The sequence below is a fragment of the Leptonychotes weddellii genome, chromosome 10 (assembly GCF_054177405.1).
Source record: "Leptonychotes weddellii isolate Sample4059 chromosome 10, ASM5417740v2, whole genome shotgun sequence".
NCBI classification, from domain to species: domain Eukaryota; kingdom Metazoa; phylum Chordata; class Mammalia; order Carnivora; family Phocidae; genus Leptonychotes; species Leptonychotes weddellii.
Genome location: NC_138378.1, coordinates 34,931,510 through 34,948,499, shown reverse-complemented (window position 1 = coordinate 34,948,499; position 16,990 = coordinate 34,931,510). Strand labels below are relative to the sequence as shown.

The 16,990-nt window shown below is 35.1% G+C and overlaps 1 protein-coding gene across 3 annotated transcripts; it reads left to right on the top strand.

Moving 5' to 3' along the window:
- The first annotated feature begins 1,531 nt into the window (after window positions 1-1,531).
- FLRT3 (fibronectin leucine rich transmembrane protein 3) lies at window positions 1,532-15,061 on the top strand. Of its 3 annotated transcripts, none has more exons than XM_006735402.3 (3): window positions 1,532-1,770; window positions 9,872-10,072; window positions 11,637-15,061. In XM_006735402.3, exon 3 carries the CDS (start codon window positions 11,680-11,682, stop codon window positions 13,627-13,629), a length of 1,950 nt encoding a protein of 649 aa, XP_006735465.1. In that variant the 5' UTR covers window positions 1,532-1,770; window positions 9,872-10,072; window positions 11,637-11,679; the 3' UTR covers window positions 13,630-15,061. The 3 variants fall into 3 exon arrangements, with proteins under 3 accessions (XP_006735465.1, XP_030886156.1, XP_081689373.1); XM_031030296.2 differs by having other exon boundaries at window positions 9,872-10,627; XM_081833247.1 differs by lacking the exon at window positions 9,872-10,072.
- Window positions 15,062-16,990: the final 1,929 nt, after the last annotated feature.

The following is a 16,990-nucleotide window of genomic DNA, read 5'->3' as shown; positions in this document are numbered from 1 at the left end:
TTTAATTCATGTATTTGTTTTGAAGTAACAGAAAAAAAATTCACCCTTTAGTGAGAGATGATATTATTCCCACCTCCCTTTCCTCCAAAAAGTCAGCAGCTGAACCTCAGTCTAAGTTGTGCTATCTAACATTTTTAAGAAATTGGCTTTTCAACAGATATTAGAATTCTAAAATTCCTGGATTTAATGGGTCTGCCCTCAGTGGCCAGCAAAAGTGCAATCACAGAACAATAGGGGTCAATATACCTCTTATCAAGGGTTCACCTTCTACTTTGATATCATCCATTCTTGCAGGGGACCTCAGAAGGTCAAACTGCTATCAAAGAAGCACATAAATAGATAAACTAAATGAAGCTAATGAAGAGACCATAATCAAATACTCCTGGGAAAGACAATTAGCTGGCCTCCTTCAGAAACACACATTCACAGAAACTTTTTTAAAAGCCAAAGGACAATGTTGTGAACTTCTAAAACTAAAACAAATAGTATTAGTTTAAGGAAATTGCTCTCCAGGTAAATATAAAAACAAAATTCTCCCCAGCAACATTAAAAAGTGAAATGAACTTACTGGAAAACTATGGGCCCAAAGCAATTATTGACCAAATAGCAGAAACCAGTTTATGAAAATCATAATTGAATATTAAAGTCTACCATTCTGCTAATTAGATACAGACATTTATGTCTGTCATACAATTACCCAGTGTTTATTCATGTACCAAAATTAAAATAAAATTATTTTAATAAAAGCAAAACCACCCACGAAAGGTTTTTCCTTAAGATGTTTATATCTTAATCCATATTTAGAGCAGCAAAAATATACCAGAAAGGAAAAGAATCTATTTAATTTTTCTACAACTTTTCATATTTAGGGAGGGCTCCCTAAATAGGAGAACATTTAATATCTACCAAGTTCAAAAGAGATGGACAAATAGTGGAAGTCTGTGAAAAATACTTTCATTTCCTGAAACATACATAGAATAAGTTACTCATTACCTCTAGGAAAAAGAACTGGTTACTTCAAGGATCTTTACCTTTTGTCATTCTCGTTCCCCTTCCCTTAAATACCTCAGTTTTATGTGAACCTGCCTTCCACTCATTTGTCGAATAATTACTCACAATTGGAGTTACTAGCCTTCAAAATTACAATGCTATTGGAACTAGTCAATAATGAAAATAATAGGATTTTTGGTTAACTTCTTTTTAATACATATAGCTTAAAAATAAAAAGAACCTGTGTTTTTCTACTGTACTCTTATAAATATCCTTCTAACATGCTCTTTTTTTTTTATAAGCTTGCTACCACTACCTTGTTGTATTAAACTTTATAAAATGTTGAAATTCCAAAAGGCTGCCTACAAACCAAATGGCATCCCAGCTTTGGCAGGGTGAGCGCCTCATTTTGGCTTCTCTCACTCCCTCTAGCGTTTGCAAAGCTCATCTGTCTGATCATCCAGTTACCTCACTGAACAAGAGCTCGGCTAAGTCCTGCCCATCTATGACATCACCCCCTTCTTCAACCACTGCGAGGTGAAGCTTTAACTTCAGACTTGGAGGTGGGCTGTGTGCAGTAAACTGGAATGCTCTCCCTCACTCACTCCTCAGTGTAGGAGTGATCTGAAGCAGGACAAGCTCTAACTGCAGCTGCTGTTGGCTTTGTGTGGACTGGACGCGGAGCTTGGGAGAGGGGGAGGGTTATTACTCCAATTCGCAGTCAGTGGAATTACAGCTATAGCAGCAGTATATATGGGATTGCTTTTTCTCGTCTTCCTGGTAAGTGTTTCCCATGTTTTTCCTTAAGATTGTCCCAGAAAGTTTGCTTGGTTTTACTCTGTAGACAGAAATGACTTGGTACTAAGAGGCATCCAAATATGAACGCTTGTTCTGTCACCAGTAAGAACAGTATATGTGTGTGCGAGCCAGCGAGGAAAATTTTGATGATATAGCCACATGCAAGAAGTTTCTTAAAACCTTCTTTCATTAAAAAGTAATAATTAATGGCTATTTTCTGCCTCGTATATTTGCAAGTTGAAAAGAGCCTTATGGAAAACCTTAAGTTGCAAAGTTAAATGTTAAATACTGAAGAATACAAGGCAGATTTTTTCACAGAGAGGAAAGCGAAAGGTCTTGCTAACTTGGTGTGTACTGTATGTGTGGTATGATCACCAATTGCTGTTTTTACAACTGTGAAAGAAAATCAATAATCCCTCAGCCCGTGAGTACGCAGTACATGAAAAGCATACATCTTGCTCACAGCTAGCCGAGCTACTCCTGGAGACTTCTGTGCCTCCATAAGGATTAACAGCTACACCTAGATTTTAAAGCTTGCACTGCTATCCTGCCAGAGCTGCCTCAAGCATTTCAGGCTTGCAAATCTCAACTAGTGAATTCAACTCAGAGGAGGGGGAGACTTCTTCCTAACCATACCCCCACCCCCTCCAGGAGAACGCCAAAATCCACTGCTTGGGCAAATGTAGTATGTGACTAGCATAGTAAGTGGCAAAGCCTACTCGGAAAAACTAACAAAGCTCAGTGTGGAAGCTATGCCTGATGTATGCAGTGAGCTCGGGGTGGCATGGGAAAAAAAAAAATGAGTAGAGCCCTCATCAAGTGGGATGTGCAGAGTATCCATTCACTTGCAACTTACAATAAGAAAATTTTATATTGAAAGAAATGATTTTGTACAGAAGAGCTTCCAAAAAGTAGTTAAATGTATCTTCTCAAAAAAAAAAAAAAATGTTTTTTTCTTCAGTGAATTTGGTCTGAAACAAAATGGTTGCATAGAGGTAAAAAGTGCAACAGGCCTATATTTTTCAACATCTGGGGGCAGATATTTGCCTATCTATCTATCAAAATTAAAAAGGAAAAAAAGCCTTGATATTTGCTACTTATAGAACCAAATTCTTGAATGCCTTTAACAAATAGCTATTTTAAATTTTCTTAAATCTATCTGCTCTAAAATGCACATATATGTTATTTTATTAGCAGCAAACAACGTGAATAAAGCCACTAAAAAAGTGCATCAGCTGTAGCAATGCCTTTCATTTATCCCGAGCTGCATATGAATATCCTGACTAGCATAAAACATAAAGAATGAATTTGTCTCTTTTGAGATAGAACCATTTATGCCTGCCCCAAAGTGACAGATGATTGATACTCATCTCTTTTGAAATGAGTAAAGAATCTATCTTTGAAAAGTACCACAAAATAATATTACCATTACTACCAATATTAATAACAATATACCAGGTTTCAATCTCTAAGAAGATTAAATCACAGATATGCTACTTAGTTTGCAAATATGTGTGTGTACATAACATATACACACCTGGTTACACGAACACATGTTTATTAGCCTGAAATAAAAAAGAGTTACAAAAACATGACTGTATGTATTTAAGTAGGAAAGTCATATCCAATTTTTTTAATAGAGCACTGCCAAAACACATCAAATCCAGGAATCAGCAAAAATATTATAGAATGAATAAACATAATGAATTCATTAATATTGTTCTTGTACAATACTAACCATCAGCTATTAATTGGGCTTTTCATTTCTCTGCCCCCCCTTTTAAATCAATGATGATTAGGTTCAAAATGCCCAACTAAACACTTCCTAAACATTAACATTTATGAAATACATAATTGGGCAGCAAATAAAGTTTTTACAAAAAAGAAGAAAAACAGTAAGAAAATTTGTCATTACTGAATGTGGCAGCAAAATAGAAGGTATGTTTCTTTTGCTTTCAATTGTTAATTAAAGTGCCTCCAATTCTATCAAAACTTTTTCAGAGCTAAACAAAGCAGTGTGAAATAAATTTGGTTGAAATCTTGTGGCTGTCAGACTTTGTTAGCAAGCTATTAATTATCTTTACCCCAGTTTCTTCTCTAGACTATATTGCCCAATCAAATAGAAACTCCAATTATGTTCAGCATCTCCTGCCTAGGGACACCAGACCCTAATGAACACTCAGTGTCTCCAGATGAAAAATACAATTATCAGCTTTAAACATGCAAGTGCACTGCGGAGAGATTTGTCTGTGCTTTTCTTGGCCACACACCCGAAGGCTTCCTGCTCTTTCTGGATTATTTTGAACAATTTTAAACCCTACAAAAATCAGTAGCAGAGAACTTGCCTTATGTTATTATTATATGAATGTTTCTTCTTTCTGCTTTTTATTTTTGATATGCCAATGTTATACCAACACTAAATTAAATCTCGTCATTTAAAGAAAAATTTCAGTGTATCTTAACTTTTCTCCCCTTTATTAAGGTGGGTGGGCTGATAACAAAGAATGTGATTAATGGCAAGATTCAGAGTTAACTTAAAAATTCTGAGTTAAACCTCCTTAAATATTTTTGTTCAGTTTACTTAACATCATAAATAATTGTTGAAAGTCCAATGAAGACCACCATAAATGAACTCAATGAGGGAAATAAGATTCAGTAATTTTTCAAAGGCTGTAATTTCTTCCCTCCTTTTCCCTTCATTCCCCTTTCGCTCCCACCCCCCACCTTTTGCCCTAGAGGCCTTCACTGTTCTTCTCTACGGGAGGCTTTGTTGTAATTAAACCAGAGAAAAACTGGCCGGCAGCAGCCAACATCTGACTTGCGGCTTCTGAAAGCAGTGTTCTGGTAGAGTGTACCACCCCCCAGTGGGCAAAAACTCTACAGTAAATCTTTCAGCAATATTAATTCTCAAAACTACATTTTTCTCTTCAGAGCATAAAAAGGGCTGTTTCTCGACTTCTTCTAACATTCCACCATTTCAAAACTTATCATAAGTCAACAAACCAATTTCCAAGGAGATGGTTTGTAAATGTCTTCTGAAAAAAGCCTTTTTCCTTTTAAGAGCCAAAATAGGAATATACATTTCAGAAAGCATTTTTCAGTTTCAGACTGCAAATCAACATCACTAAATTTGGTAAAACATCACACTAAAAAAGAGTTTTGAAAGCCATGTTTCTGTTGCATAGAAAAGCAGGTTTTAGGATTTTGTCGTGACTACTGACAAGAACTGCAGAGAAAACAGATTTTAAGTCACAAAGGAATGAAATACGATTTCAGCAGCAGCTAAAGTTCATTTGTTTTGCATATGCATTATCTTTTTCCTAGACCCAAAATTAAGTGTCAGGAATGTATAAAAAGCTCTCTCCAGGTATTAGTCTCCTTAAATGAGAGGAGAGAGAAATTGCTCTCACTTGAGACAATGACAGCTTTTGTTCTTTATTCTTTCACTTTTCCTGTGCACAAGTAACCGTGGCAACTTTGAAAAGAAAACCCACAGACCACATTTGGTTAAACACCATTTTTAAAATGTGCCACTGGACTGCGGATTGATCAGTTTATGTGTTGTTGATTTTCTTCCTCTTCATTTGCTTTACATAATAATACCCTACTCTGAAATGAAAAAACAAAGTGTTTTATGATTTGGGATGTTCTCACCAACCAGCACAGTGCTTGGCACACAGTAGACCCAAATAATTGTTGTATTCATGTATGGAAACTTGAATATTAGAAATTTAAAGCACGTCAACCAAACTGTACTCACAACACCAAAAAAGGAACTTTAAAGTTTGCAATGGGAAAATGTCGGTGGTTTTAAAAAATATAGTTTTAACTGCAGTTGCTCAAAGGTCAACGCAAACTTAAAGCTTGTTCCCTGCTCCAAGCCCTCTACTGCTCACCTTTACCACCCTCTCAACTAATGTCTCATTCATTCATACAAGTCTTGGTTCTCTAATTCATTTAGTCTGGCTTTACATACCACAAAAGGAAGAAGCATTCACGACGATGAAAGATAACATCCTAGTTTGCCTTTTTGTTTTAAGGAAGCTCCATTTAACTTTAAAAGCCAGTATAAATGAAGCGGAATTGGATTCATTTATCATAAACCTATTGGGAGAAAAGAACCAGTAACATAAAAGAGGAAAGTAAAAATCCCTTGCTTTGGAACTTTTATCCCCTATTTTGCATAAATAAAACACAACCTTCTTCAGGCTAGAAAATAGTCGGGATAAAACCAAGTATGAAAAGGCACACTTGCTTCTCTGCTGCTCAGCAAATGCTTCAGACTTCATGACTCTCAAGAGGGGAGTTAGAGGTCCTTCTGCTTCCCTGGCATTAAACAAAAGAATTGGAACTTTCCTGAAATCTGATGATCGTGGAAAATTTAACTACCAGACAGGCTGCTTAGAAAGCATTTTGCTGTCACTATCAACTAACCTGATGTACTTCAGTTTTTCAGTTTAACCATATATGTAACTTATTTTAAATATCATTTGTCATTAAAAGACTTAGCATTCACAGGTTGACCATTTTCTTGTGCTTTCTAGCAACAATTTAAGCCTTCATAAATAAATTACCTTCTAAAACTGTAGATTGTGATTATATAAATCCCAATTTAACTAGAAATATTCACAGACTTGGATAAATCTGATTAAGCATGTGTTTTCTTCAATCTCAGGGTTTTATTCAAAATAATAATGCAATTAACTTGGATTAAAAGTTCTACTTTTAGATTTAATATTTTTAAAAAGGTCCCATCATTAAGATATCATTATGTGAAGCAAATCATTAATAAGACTCTTTACGAAAATCTCAAAACTCTGTACTCGATTTAAGGTTTCTTTTTTAAATAAGCAATGATTTCAAATCAAAATCAATTTAAATCAAAGGCAGCAAATAAAGGATTTAGGAAGTCAGTGCATATTATCAACATATAATCTTAATCTAAGTGATGAAAACATGAGAATACCTTCTCATTTCAAACACCCCTACCTCTAAAATATTGTAATAACAGAAATCATATAAACATGTAGATTGCCTCAAATCTTTGATTGTCTGTAAATGCCAGTTTTCAATTCGATAAAACTTCTTAAGATATCTCAAAATGATAGCATCCTTATCTATTTAATACTTTCTTAGGTGTATCATAGAACTAAATTGGAGGCTTTTCACAGACTTGATGATTACATTATAAATGCATATTTTTTTAACTCCACAATTTTTGTTTCTAAAAAGAAACTGACGAGAAAGATCCCTATTAAAAATGTGATTTATCAGTGAGGTGATTATGTTGTTCCTTTTGCCATAGTTTTAAATGCTATCTACTGAGTAATGATTCCATCAAAAAATAATTTTAAAACATTTCTTTAAGTAACCAGGGTCCATTTATGTTTTTCCCCAAGTTACCCTATTAATAATATTTTTCTAAAAGATCGATTCTTTTTCGCTCAGAAGTAATGGCCTCTTTTCAAGCCTATGCAGACATAAAGGCTTCTGACGTCCATGTTATGGAAACCTGGCCACAGTGTCCATACCAATAGGACTCATTTTTCTTTTTATCATTCACAATCAACTAGCAAGTCTCTGTGCGCATGAGTATGTAGAGCCAGCTCAGAAAAGGGGAAGTGTAAGAATGAGGGGCAGGATCACGTATGTTAGATAGATTATTATACCCTTTAATATGCAAAACAAAACTGTCTAGCACTATAGTTTCAAATATAAAAGGGAAGGAAAAGATACAAAACATAAGATATAAAACAAAAACATCAACTGTTTTGAGCTTAAATAAAGGGAGTAGTGAGGGAATCTTCATTTCTCAAAGAGTATCCTCTCCAAAGAAATCTGCTTGATACTTTTGCCTTTTGTTTTAATGTAATTTGGGGAAAAGAGAATGACACTTTCCAAGAATTTAATGAGATTTAAGGCTTTCTGTTAATCCCACATTATTACCACTATTGTATTAATGGCAATGTGAGTTTGCATATCAAACAGAGCAAAAGAGGCAGTTTTACAGATATAAAACAAGAAAAATAAATACCAATTTAGGTTTTTTTTTCTCTCTCTCTCTCTCTCTGGGTTAAAAACTTAAAAATCAATACATATTCTTAGAGCTTTATTTCATAAAATATTTATAGTTCAGATACATGCTCTATCACTAGTTATTATGATCATCATCTTGGACATACTCTAGGCTGACCTGACTTGGGGAAGAGTGAACAGTTTTTAAATCCTCATTCATCAGATTCATCTCCTTAAGTTTAAAGTGTGCTTTGGAGTATGACAAATGCCTGACTATTGGTAACATTTTAAGCAGGTTCTCACCAGTAATTTTTATCACAGCTTTTAATTAGTTTCTAATGCAGTTTAACAAAAGTAATTGTTTCCTCAGCTTAAATTAACCACATTATTTTAAATGTTGAATAATTTTCAAGCTTAGAAAATATTTACAGCAGATACTTTTTAAAATAACTCTGTCATTATAATTTCAACAGCTTGGTTTTTCATTTTCACATTCCACGAAAGCAACAGTTTTCAAGAAAATACACTATTGAAATTCAACAATAATGAGCAAAGCCCTAAATGCATCACAGTAAAACCTCACTTGAAACAATAAATCATTTAAACTTTCCTCTGTGGGCACTTTGCAATATCCACTAGAGACTACTTTATCCATCTGCTAACTGCTATTTTTGTTTCAAGTTGTTTAAATAATAAATTAAATGGATCTGTAATTTTTTTTTAAGTTTCCTTTTGTTAATGCATTCTATGATAGTGTTGGTATTTGGTGGCAAACTAAAAGACACTGAATTTTCAAATAGAACCAGAAACACAAATTTTGGCCTTATTTAACATTCACTTCAGTAGTATTTGAATTCTGGAACAGATGCTATCCTTGTTGGAGGCTAGGTAATTACAGGGGGAGAAGTAAATAGCTTCTACTGTAGTCCTTAATTTCAGGGTCAAATATTTCCGTGATACCCTTAATGCTCCCTACATGTACAGAAAGCCCCTGAGTGGGTAACCCTACATAACAGATACTGATGCTACCCACTTCCCCACCTCTACCCTCAAAAAATCTTTATGCATATTAGATAATGGGCAAAACAGTCATCATTAAAATCACTGGGGTACTTTGGGTTTTATTTGGTGAAGCCGTAAGTCTTCTTTCAGAAATGAAAAATATACTTACTGGAAATTGGTGTGTTCATGTTTGAACCTAGAGAGAAATGCCTTGTCAGGTTTTGATATGCTTTCCAAATGGTCATTGTAAGGAGATAGATTGACATAGTGTCCTTTCTATTTCAAACACAGATTTTTCAAGTTCAGTTTGCCAAAAGAAAATTAAAATTGTATTCTCCTGAAAAATTAATAATTACTTGAACATCTATGCTACCTTTTGGCCAAGAACACCTGAGTAACTAGAGTTTCAAGATCATCAACTAGTCCTCAGAAATACTTCTAAGGAGGAAGGTGATGACGTTCACATTCTACAATTGGGAAAATCAAGGCCTACAGGAAGATTTAAACAGGGCATTGAGCAAATCAAAAGAAAGAATTCCAAAGCAAACTCTTTTCAAGTCTTTACATTGTAGACTGTATGACTTTGTAAAACCATGTCAGAAATCTCTTAAAAGTTACCATGGCATTTCTGTCAAAAATCCTTGTTGCATATTTACTCACCTCTTTGGCATATACTTGTTTTCTTCTTTTCAAACATTTTATAATTTTATATCTAAGATTTAAAAGTGAACTTTTAAAGATTGGCCTGACCTGAATTCAAAAGCCATGGAAGGCACTTACTTACTGGTTCTTGAATGAAGCTCTGCTTCTGTGTTTAATTTAAAGTGACATTAACAGTCAGGTAACAGTAGAAATTATCTGTTTGGTGACAATCTCAGCTTTAGCTCCTACTTTATTTATATAGTAAAATTGGGAGGTAACAAAGAGGTCATCTTACCCCTTTTCACCAACTATTATGATGAAAGATATGTTGCTTAAAGAAAAACTGAAGTTAAATTTCTAAGAAATCTCTCTATCATGTTAAAGTTCATTATTAATAGTTCATTAAAACCCTTTGCTTTCACAGGAGATGCTCAGACCCAGTATATTTTGAGGAAGAGAAATGTAAAGGAAATCTAGTATGCTTCCTTTTTTTTTTCCTACGAAGAATATTTGAATTAAGTTTTACCTCTTAAAAAAGAATACCTATTCTTCTATAACGTGACTGCACCAGATATTCTGAGAAAACAGCAAGAAGCAAAAGCTGGAAAAAGCTATTTCACAGCAGGTAATCATACCTCAGGATATAGCTACTGTACAAAGTTTATACTTGGATAATCCTGGATAGGAATAAAGGTGGGGGGTAACTGACTGAAAAACCTATTACTATACAGGCCTTAGCATCATGAATGGCTTTCTTCATGAGGATCTGAAGTTACTATCTCTGACCACATTGCACAGAAGAGCCAATAAGAATTTCAAAGAGAGCAATTTCTACTAAGGGAATTAAGCTACACAAAAGGAACCTTCACACAGAAACTCTATCAGAAAAAAAAAAAAAGTGCATAGGAAGCCATGTGTTCTACATAGTAACAGGAAGCTGAATTGTTTCTGGTCCCTACTTTAATGAGCTTGCCCACCATGCTGAACTGCAGCTGGAATGTTCATTGACAACAGCGAGCCTGATCTGGAGGTGTGTGCGGCATAGGATTACTTGAATAAACAGTGAAGAACATTTCCAAGGACTGAACAAGAGTTTATAAGTCCCAGCCCCTCACCAGGAAAATAATATATGCGCATTGGATTTTCACTCACGCAAAATTTATTCACATCATTCAATAAGGTAGGAAAAATATTAAAGTGTGTTATTTTCATGCCTGAAATTACAAAGGCTAATTAATACGTAAAAGTGCAGAAGAGATCATATTACACAATAGATCAGTAAAAATCTATCACTTTCCAGCCATGGGGAAAGTTGAACCATATTCTAGATTAGAACCTGAAGAAAGATAAATGCATTGTGAAACATATTATAAGATAGAACATAATGAAAAGTCTGCATAAAGCCATTAAGTCATATAGTATGAAACATATAAAAAAAAGTGGGAACAAAAGAAAGGAATAGTTTAATATGAAATGGAATTTTCCACTTAGGTTAGCTGGATGTATTAACTATGTGTTCTTTACTTCCTTAAAATTAGATGAAAAAGATTCCTTCTGATTTCCTTGTTAGAAATACCTATGTAATGATATTTAATATTAATAATCAAAGAAAAATACTAACATCAATAATGAAAACAAATGAATGGCTTTACTAGGATTCAGGATCTTAAGAGGTATTTAACTTACTATTCCTGAATACTAAGAAGATAGATTTTCTTTTACTACACATTTCTACACCTGTACAGCCTACCTAAGAAACAGACAATAGATTTTAATTTAAAAAAAGTAACATTATCTTTAAATACAACAAATCATATTACTATGTGTCAATTCATTATGAATATTAAGAAAAAATTAGAAAATTGATTAGCTTGGTCAGTGACTGGCTATAGAATTGATATCAAGTATTACAAAAATGCTCAATAAAACTTTTATTATATTTAACATTTCAAAATCAAATGGATTTGGGATATGATACTCCTTAATTTAATACTACAAGCATTTAAGGTAAAGAGATTATATGATCATGTTCATTGTTAGCTAGCAATAAACCCTACACATGTAAAAAAAAAAAATTAATACATTAAAAGTGATTATACACATTTTAGTTTCCACATCTATTTTGAATACTATTTCAAGTATTCTCACCTAATTGTTTTCTACCTTTCTTTTCACTCACTGCATTTTAGGGCTCTGACGCTACCGTGTACAAAGACCTCAACACTGCTGACCATGATCAGCCCAGCCTGGAGCATCTTCCTCATCGGGACTAAAATTGGGCTGTTCCTTCAGGTGGCACCTCTATCAGTTATGGCTAAGTCCTGCCCATCCGTGTGCCGCTGTGATGCAGGTTTCATTTACTGTAATGATCGCTTTCTGACATCCATTCCGACAGGAATACCAGAGGATGCTACAACTCTCTACCTTCAGAACAACCAAATAAATAATGCTGGAATTCCTTCAGATTTGAAAAACTTGCTAAAAGTAGAAAGAATATATCTATATCGCAACAGTTTAGATGAATTTCCTACCAACCTACCAAAGTATGTAAAAGAGTTACATCTGCAAGAAAATAACATAAGGACTATCACTTATGATTCACTTTCCAAAATTCCCTATCTGGAAGAATTACATTTAGATGATAACTCGGTGTCTGCTGTTAGCATTGAAGAGGGGGCATTCCGAGACAGCAACTATCTCCGACTGCTTTTCCTGTCCCGTAATCACCTTAGCACAATCCCCTGGGGTTTGCCCAGGACTATAGAAGAACTACGCTTGGATGATAATCGCATATCCACTATTTCATCACCATCTCTTCAAGGTCTCACTAGCCTCAAACGCCTGGTTTTGGATGGAAACCTGTTGAACAACCATGGTTTAGGTGATAAAGTTTTCTTCAACCTAGTCAACTTAACAGAACTGTCCCTGGTACGGAATTCCCTGACTGCTGCACCAGTAAACCTTCCAGGCACAAACCTGAGGAAGCTTTATCTTCAAGATAACTACATCAACCGGGTGCCCCCAAATGCTTTTTCTTATCTAAGGCAGCTGTATCGACTTGATATGTCCAATAACAACCTAAGTAATTTACCTCAGGGTATCTTTGATGATTTAGACAATATAACCCAACTGATTCTTCGCAACAATCCCTGGTATTGTGGGTGCAAGATGAAATGGGTACGTGACTGGTTGCAATCACTACCTATGAAGGTCAATGTGCGTGGGCTTATGTGCCAAGCCCCAGAAAAAGTTCGGGGGATGGCTATTAAGGACCTTAATGCAGAACTGTTTGATTGTAAGGACAGTGCAGTTGTAAGCACCATTCAGATAACCCCTGCAACACCCAACACGGTATATCCTGCTCAAGGACAGTGGCCAGCTCCAGTGACCAAACAACCAGACATTAAGAACCCCAGGCTCACTAAAGATCAGCGCACCACAGGGAGCCCAACAAGAAAAACAATTATAATTACTGTGAAATCCGTCACCTCTGACACAATTCATATCTCTTGGAAACTTGTCCTACCTATGACTGCTTTAAGACTCAGCTGGCTCAAACTGGGCCATAGCCCAGCATCTGGATCTATAACAGAAACTATCGTAACAGGCGAACGCAATGAATACTTAGTCACAGCCCTGGAGCCTGATTCGCCCTATCGAGTCTGCATGGTTCCCATGGAAACCAGTAACCTCTACCTATTTGACGACACCCGTGTTTGTATTGAGACTGAAACTGCACCCCTTCGAATGTACAACCCTACAACCACCCTTAATCGAGAGCAAGAGAAAGAACCTTACAAAAACCCCAATTTACCATTGGCTGCCATCATTGGTGGGGCTGTGGCCCTGGTGACCATCGCCCTTCTTGCTTTAGTGTGCTGGTATGTTCATAGAAACGGATCACTCTTCTCAAGGAACTGTGCGTACAGCAAAGGGAGGAGAAGAAAGGATGACTACGCGGAAGCTGGCACTAAGAAGGACAACTCCATCCTGGAAATCAGGGAGACTTCTTTTCAGATGTTACCAATAAGCAGTGAACCAATCTCAAAGGAGGAATTTGTAATACACACCATATTTCCTCCTAATGGAATGAATCTGTACAAAAACAATCACAGTGAAAGCAGTAGTAACCGAAGCTACAGAGACAGTGGTATTCCAGACTCAGATCACTCACACTCATGATGCTGGAGGCCTTGTAGCAGACTGTGTTTTGGTTTTTTTAAACCTAAGGGAGGTGATGGTAGGAACCCTGTTCTACTGCAAAACACTGGAAACAAAAGACTGAAAAAAGCAATGTACTGTACATTTGCCATATAATTTATATTTAAGAACTTTTTATTAAAAGTTTCAAATTTCAGGTTACTGCTGCGATTGATGTAGTGGAGATGCCTGAACACAATTCTATATTTTAGTATTTTTTAGTAATTTGTACTGTATTTTCCTTGCAAATATTGAAGTTATAAACCATTTACTTTGTGTTCTACTGAGTAAGATGACTTGTTGACTGTGAAAGTGAATTTCCTTGCTGTGTTGAACAATCAGGACTGAGTTCACATGAGATCCTTGTAGTATAAGCACAGGCCATTTTTCACTTTGGTATTAATAAAATGTAAAAAAAAAAAAAACTGGCTGAATGAGAAAAATTAAAGTTCAAAAAATAGTTATGAAATAATGTTCCAATTATTCAATTTGTATTATCCCAGTGGTATTCAATAAATTAAAATATGTGAAGTAATGGGCAATATCAAACTTGCTGCATATCTCCATTTTTACTCTGAGCAAATTAGATATCCTTAAGAAAGTAAGCATTATCTTCTGAACTGAATACATTAGCTGGCATAAAGGAGTGTGAAGTCTGTTGTTAAAACCACTGTTAACAAAGCTTTGAGAATAAAGGACTTCACAAAATCAATAATGTGAGCACGCTTCTAAGTTAGGGGGGAAATTTGTACTTAGGAAAACATGAAAACTTAGACTCCACAGTATAATGAACACAGACACCAGAATTGCATTTTGGTTTTGCCTATACCATCCTGATTTTTGAAAAGTGAATTCTAAAGACATAATTGTTAATGTTTATAATGTTTTTTATCATAAATGATGTCAAAAAAGAAACACATACGTATTTAAAAAGGTAATGTAACCATAAGCAATTCCCCTCAACAATGCAGAGAAAGTAGTACTTTAAATAAGGAAGAATTTAAAAGAAAAATAAATACTAGAAATCAAATTTAGATCTGGTTTACGTGAAATGTTTTAACACTGTACATAAAAGTTCAATTTACTTTCACAATGATCAAGAATACTGCCCATTACTGTCACAGTTTTCCACATATTACATAATGAACTTGTAATGTAACATTTCTTTCTAGCTTCCTACTGAATTGTGAGCTATTACTTGTTTAAAAACCACATCGTTTTTCTGTTGCCATGATTTTTTTTTTTCCAACAAAAAACCAAAGTGCATTGTACGCCCTTTGGCCAGTCTTGTATGTGCCTTGATCCAACGCTACATGTATTCAGCTTTTAAAACTCGACAAATTTTTCATACTTCCTTAAATATGAAAAATTATGGTCTTATTGCTGAATAAAACAAGAAAAAAGTACAAAATAATCGTGCTTGCTTTTTCGGGATTATGTTACTATCACTAAAGTAGCAAATTGCCCCGCACATTATTCCTAAGCACCCCCATGTATTTTTCTAGGCATAAAAATAAATGTTGGCTACAAATAAAAAAAAATAGCAATATCTTGAGCTTGTGTATCATTTTACTTTAAAGAGTTCAGTGTTTCATGCACAAACTAATTTCCTAGCAGTCTTTTAGAATACTCTTAATTTTGCTTATTCAAGCCAAAGATGGAAAACTTCAGAAGTGGTGCTGTGATCTGTCTTTTTTACACTGCTGCCATTGTCCTGACTGATACTTTCTAGGGTGGTCTTTGACAAACTAATATTTTTTAAAATAGCTTTTTTGGTAGTGTGAGTTGGCATTAGAGTATTTGGAATCTCAGATCTATCACTTACTAGGTATGTACTTAAAAATAAACCACTTTCTCTTCTTAGCTTAGTTTCCTTATCTATAAAATGGGAGCGATTAGTTCAGCCCACCTCACAGGGTTGTGGTAAGGATGAAAGGGGATGATATGCATAGACACTGAACAATGTTCAACTAAACAGAAGTTACTACTATTATGGTCAAGAAAAGTTTGCCATGTGTTTCCAGAGGTTTGCCATATAGTTCTGCTTCTACTGGTCTACTAACAAATATCTCCAGCTGCGCATGAAACCTCATTCATTATTCATTTGCCATCTTCATATGTTTCCCAGTACCTTCTCTTTTGACTTCCTGTTATGAAGAATACTGTTTTCTAGCTAACTTAGCAAAGACTAGTGTGATTAACATTAAATATTGGGAACATTTTGTGAAGGAAGTTTGACTTTTGCTGGCAGAAGTCAGGGAAAGGGCTGGATAGTTCCATAAAATCCCTATAAACCTGTGTGTTTATAAAAATCCAAAAGCCAAGAGATTATATTGACTCTTTTCCAGTTAGTACATCTTTCATGAGCACAGAAAATTTTACGTATGTTCTAATACATGCATTTTAATTATTTTACCTGGGACAAATCAGAAATGGGTTTTATATCAGCATATAGAGACAGCACTGACAGGGTAAAAGTTTATTATTTCCCTAGGCCTGCTATGAAATCCAAATGTATATCCTTTCAATAAAATAACAAAATACAAATATCTACCTTAAGGGGCACTAAATTAATTATAAAATACATCTGCATGTATCCCAAACTAAATGGTTATAATTTTTACTGATCAAGTACTAACAGAGAAAATTATAGGACAAAGAAAAATCCTATCCTGAATATAAAACTTGTAGATTTAACAAGAATGCAATTTGGGAAGCTACCAAAAAAATTTTTTTTTTTTGAGGGACAAATCGTTCCCTTGCTGAATGTTTGACAAAAATCAAAAATTGTTTTTGGATGCAGCTTCTTGTAACTGCATCAAATCACTGCACTTAGGTTCTCATTCCCTATTAAAAACAATACTGTGCTCCATCTTTCAGCAAGGCCGACTTATTAAAAGTATTCCCCTGTGCCAAAAGAACTAGTAAAAAAAACAAAAACAAAAACCTCTGCCTTACTAACTACAGTTTCTTTTTTTTTTATTTTTTATTTTTTTAAAGATTTTATTTATTTATTCATGAGAGACAGAGAGAGAGAGAGAGGCAGAGGGAGAAGCAGGCTCCCAAGGAGCAGAGAGCCTGATGCGGGACTCGATCCCAGGACCCTGGGATCATGACCTGAGCCGAAGGCAGACGCTTAACTATCTGAGCCACCCAGGCGCCCCTAACTACAGTTTCTGAGTGAAGCACATTTTATAGCTACATGGCAACATGACAGTTTTCCTGAGGAATCCAGAGACCCACATGCTTTAAAGCACCTAAAGTGTGGGTGTTAAAGGAACTAATCCACCACTGAATTTACTTTAATATTAACTCATCTGCTGCTGAAAACAGTAGTGGCATT

Bases quoted from the DNA above. Each gene is read 5' to 3' on its own strand.
- FLRT3 (XM_081833247.1), top strand. From the start codon at position 11,680: ATGATCAGCCCAGCCTGGAGCATCTTCCTCATCGGGACTAAAATTGGG.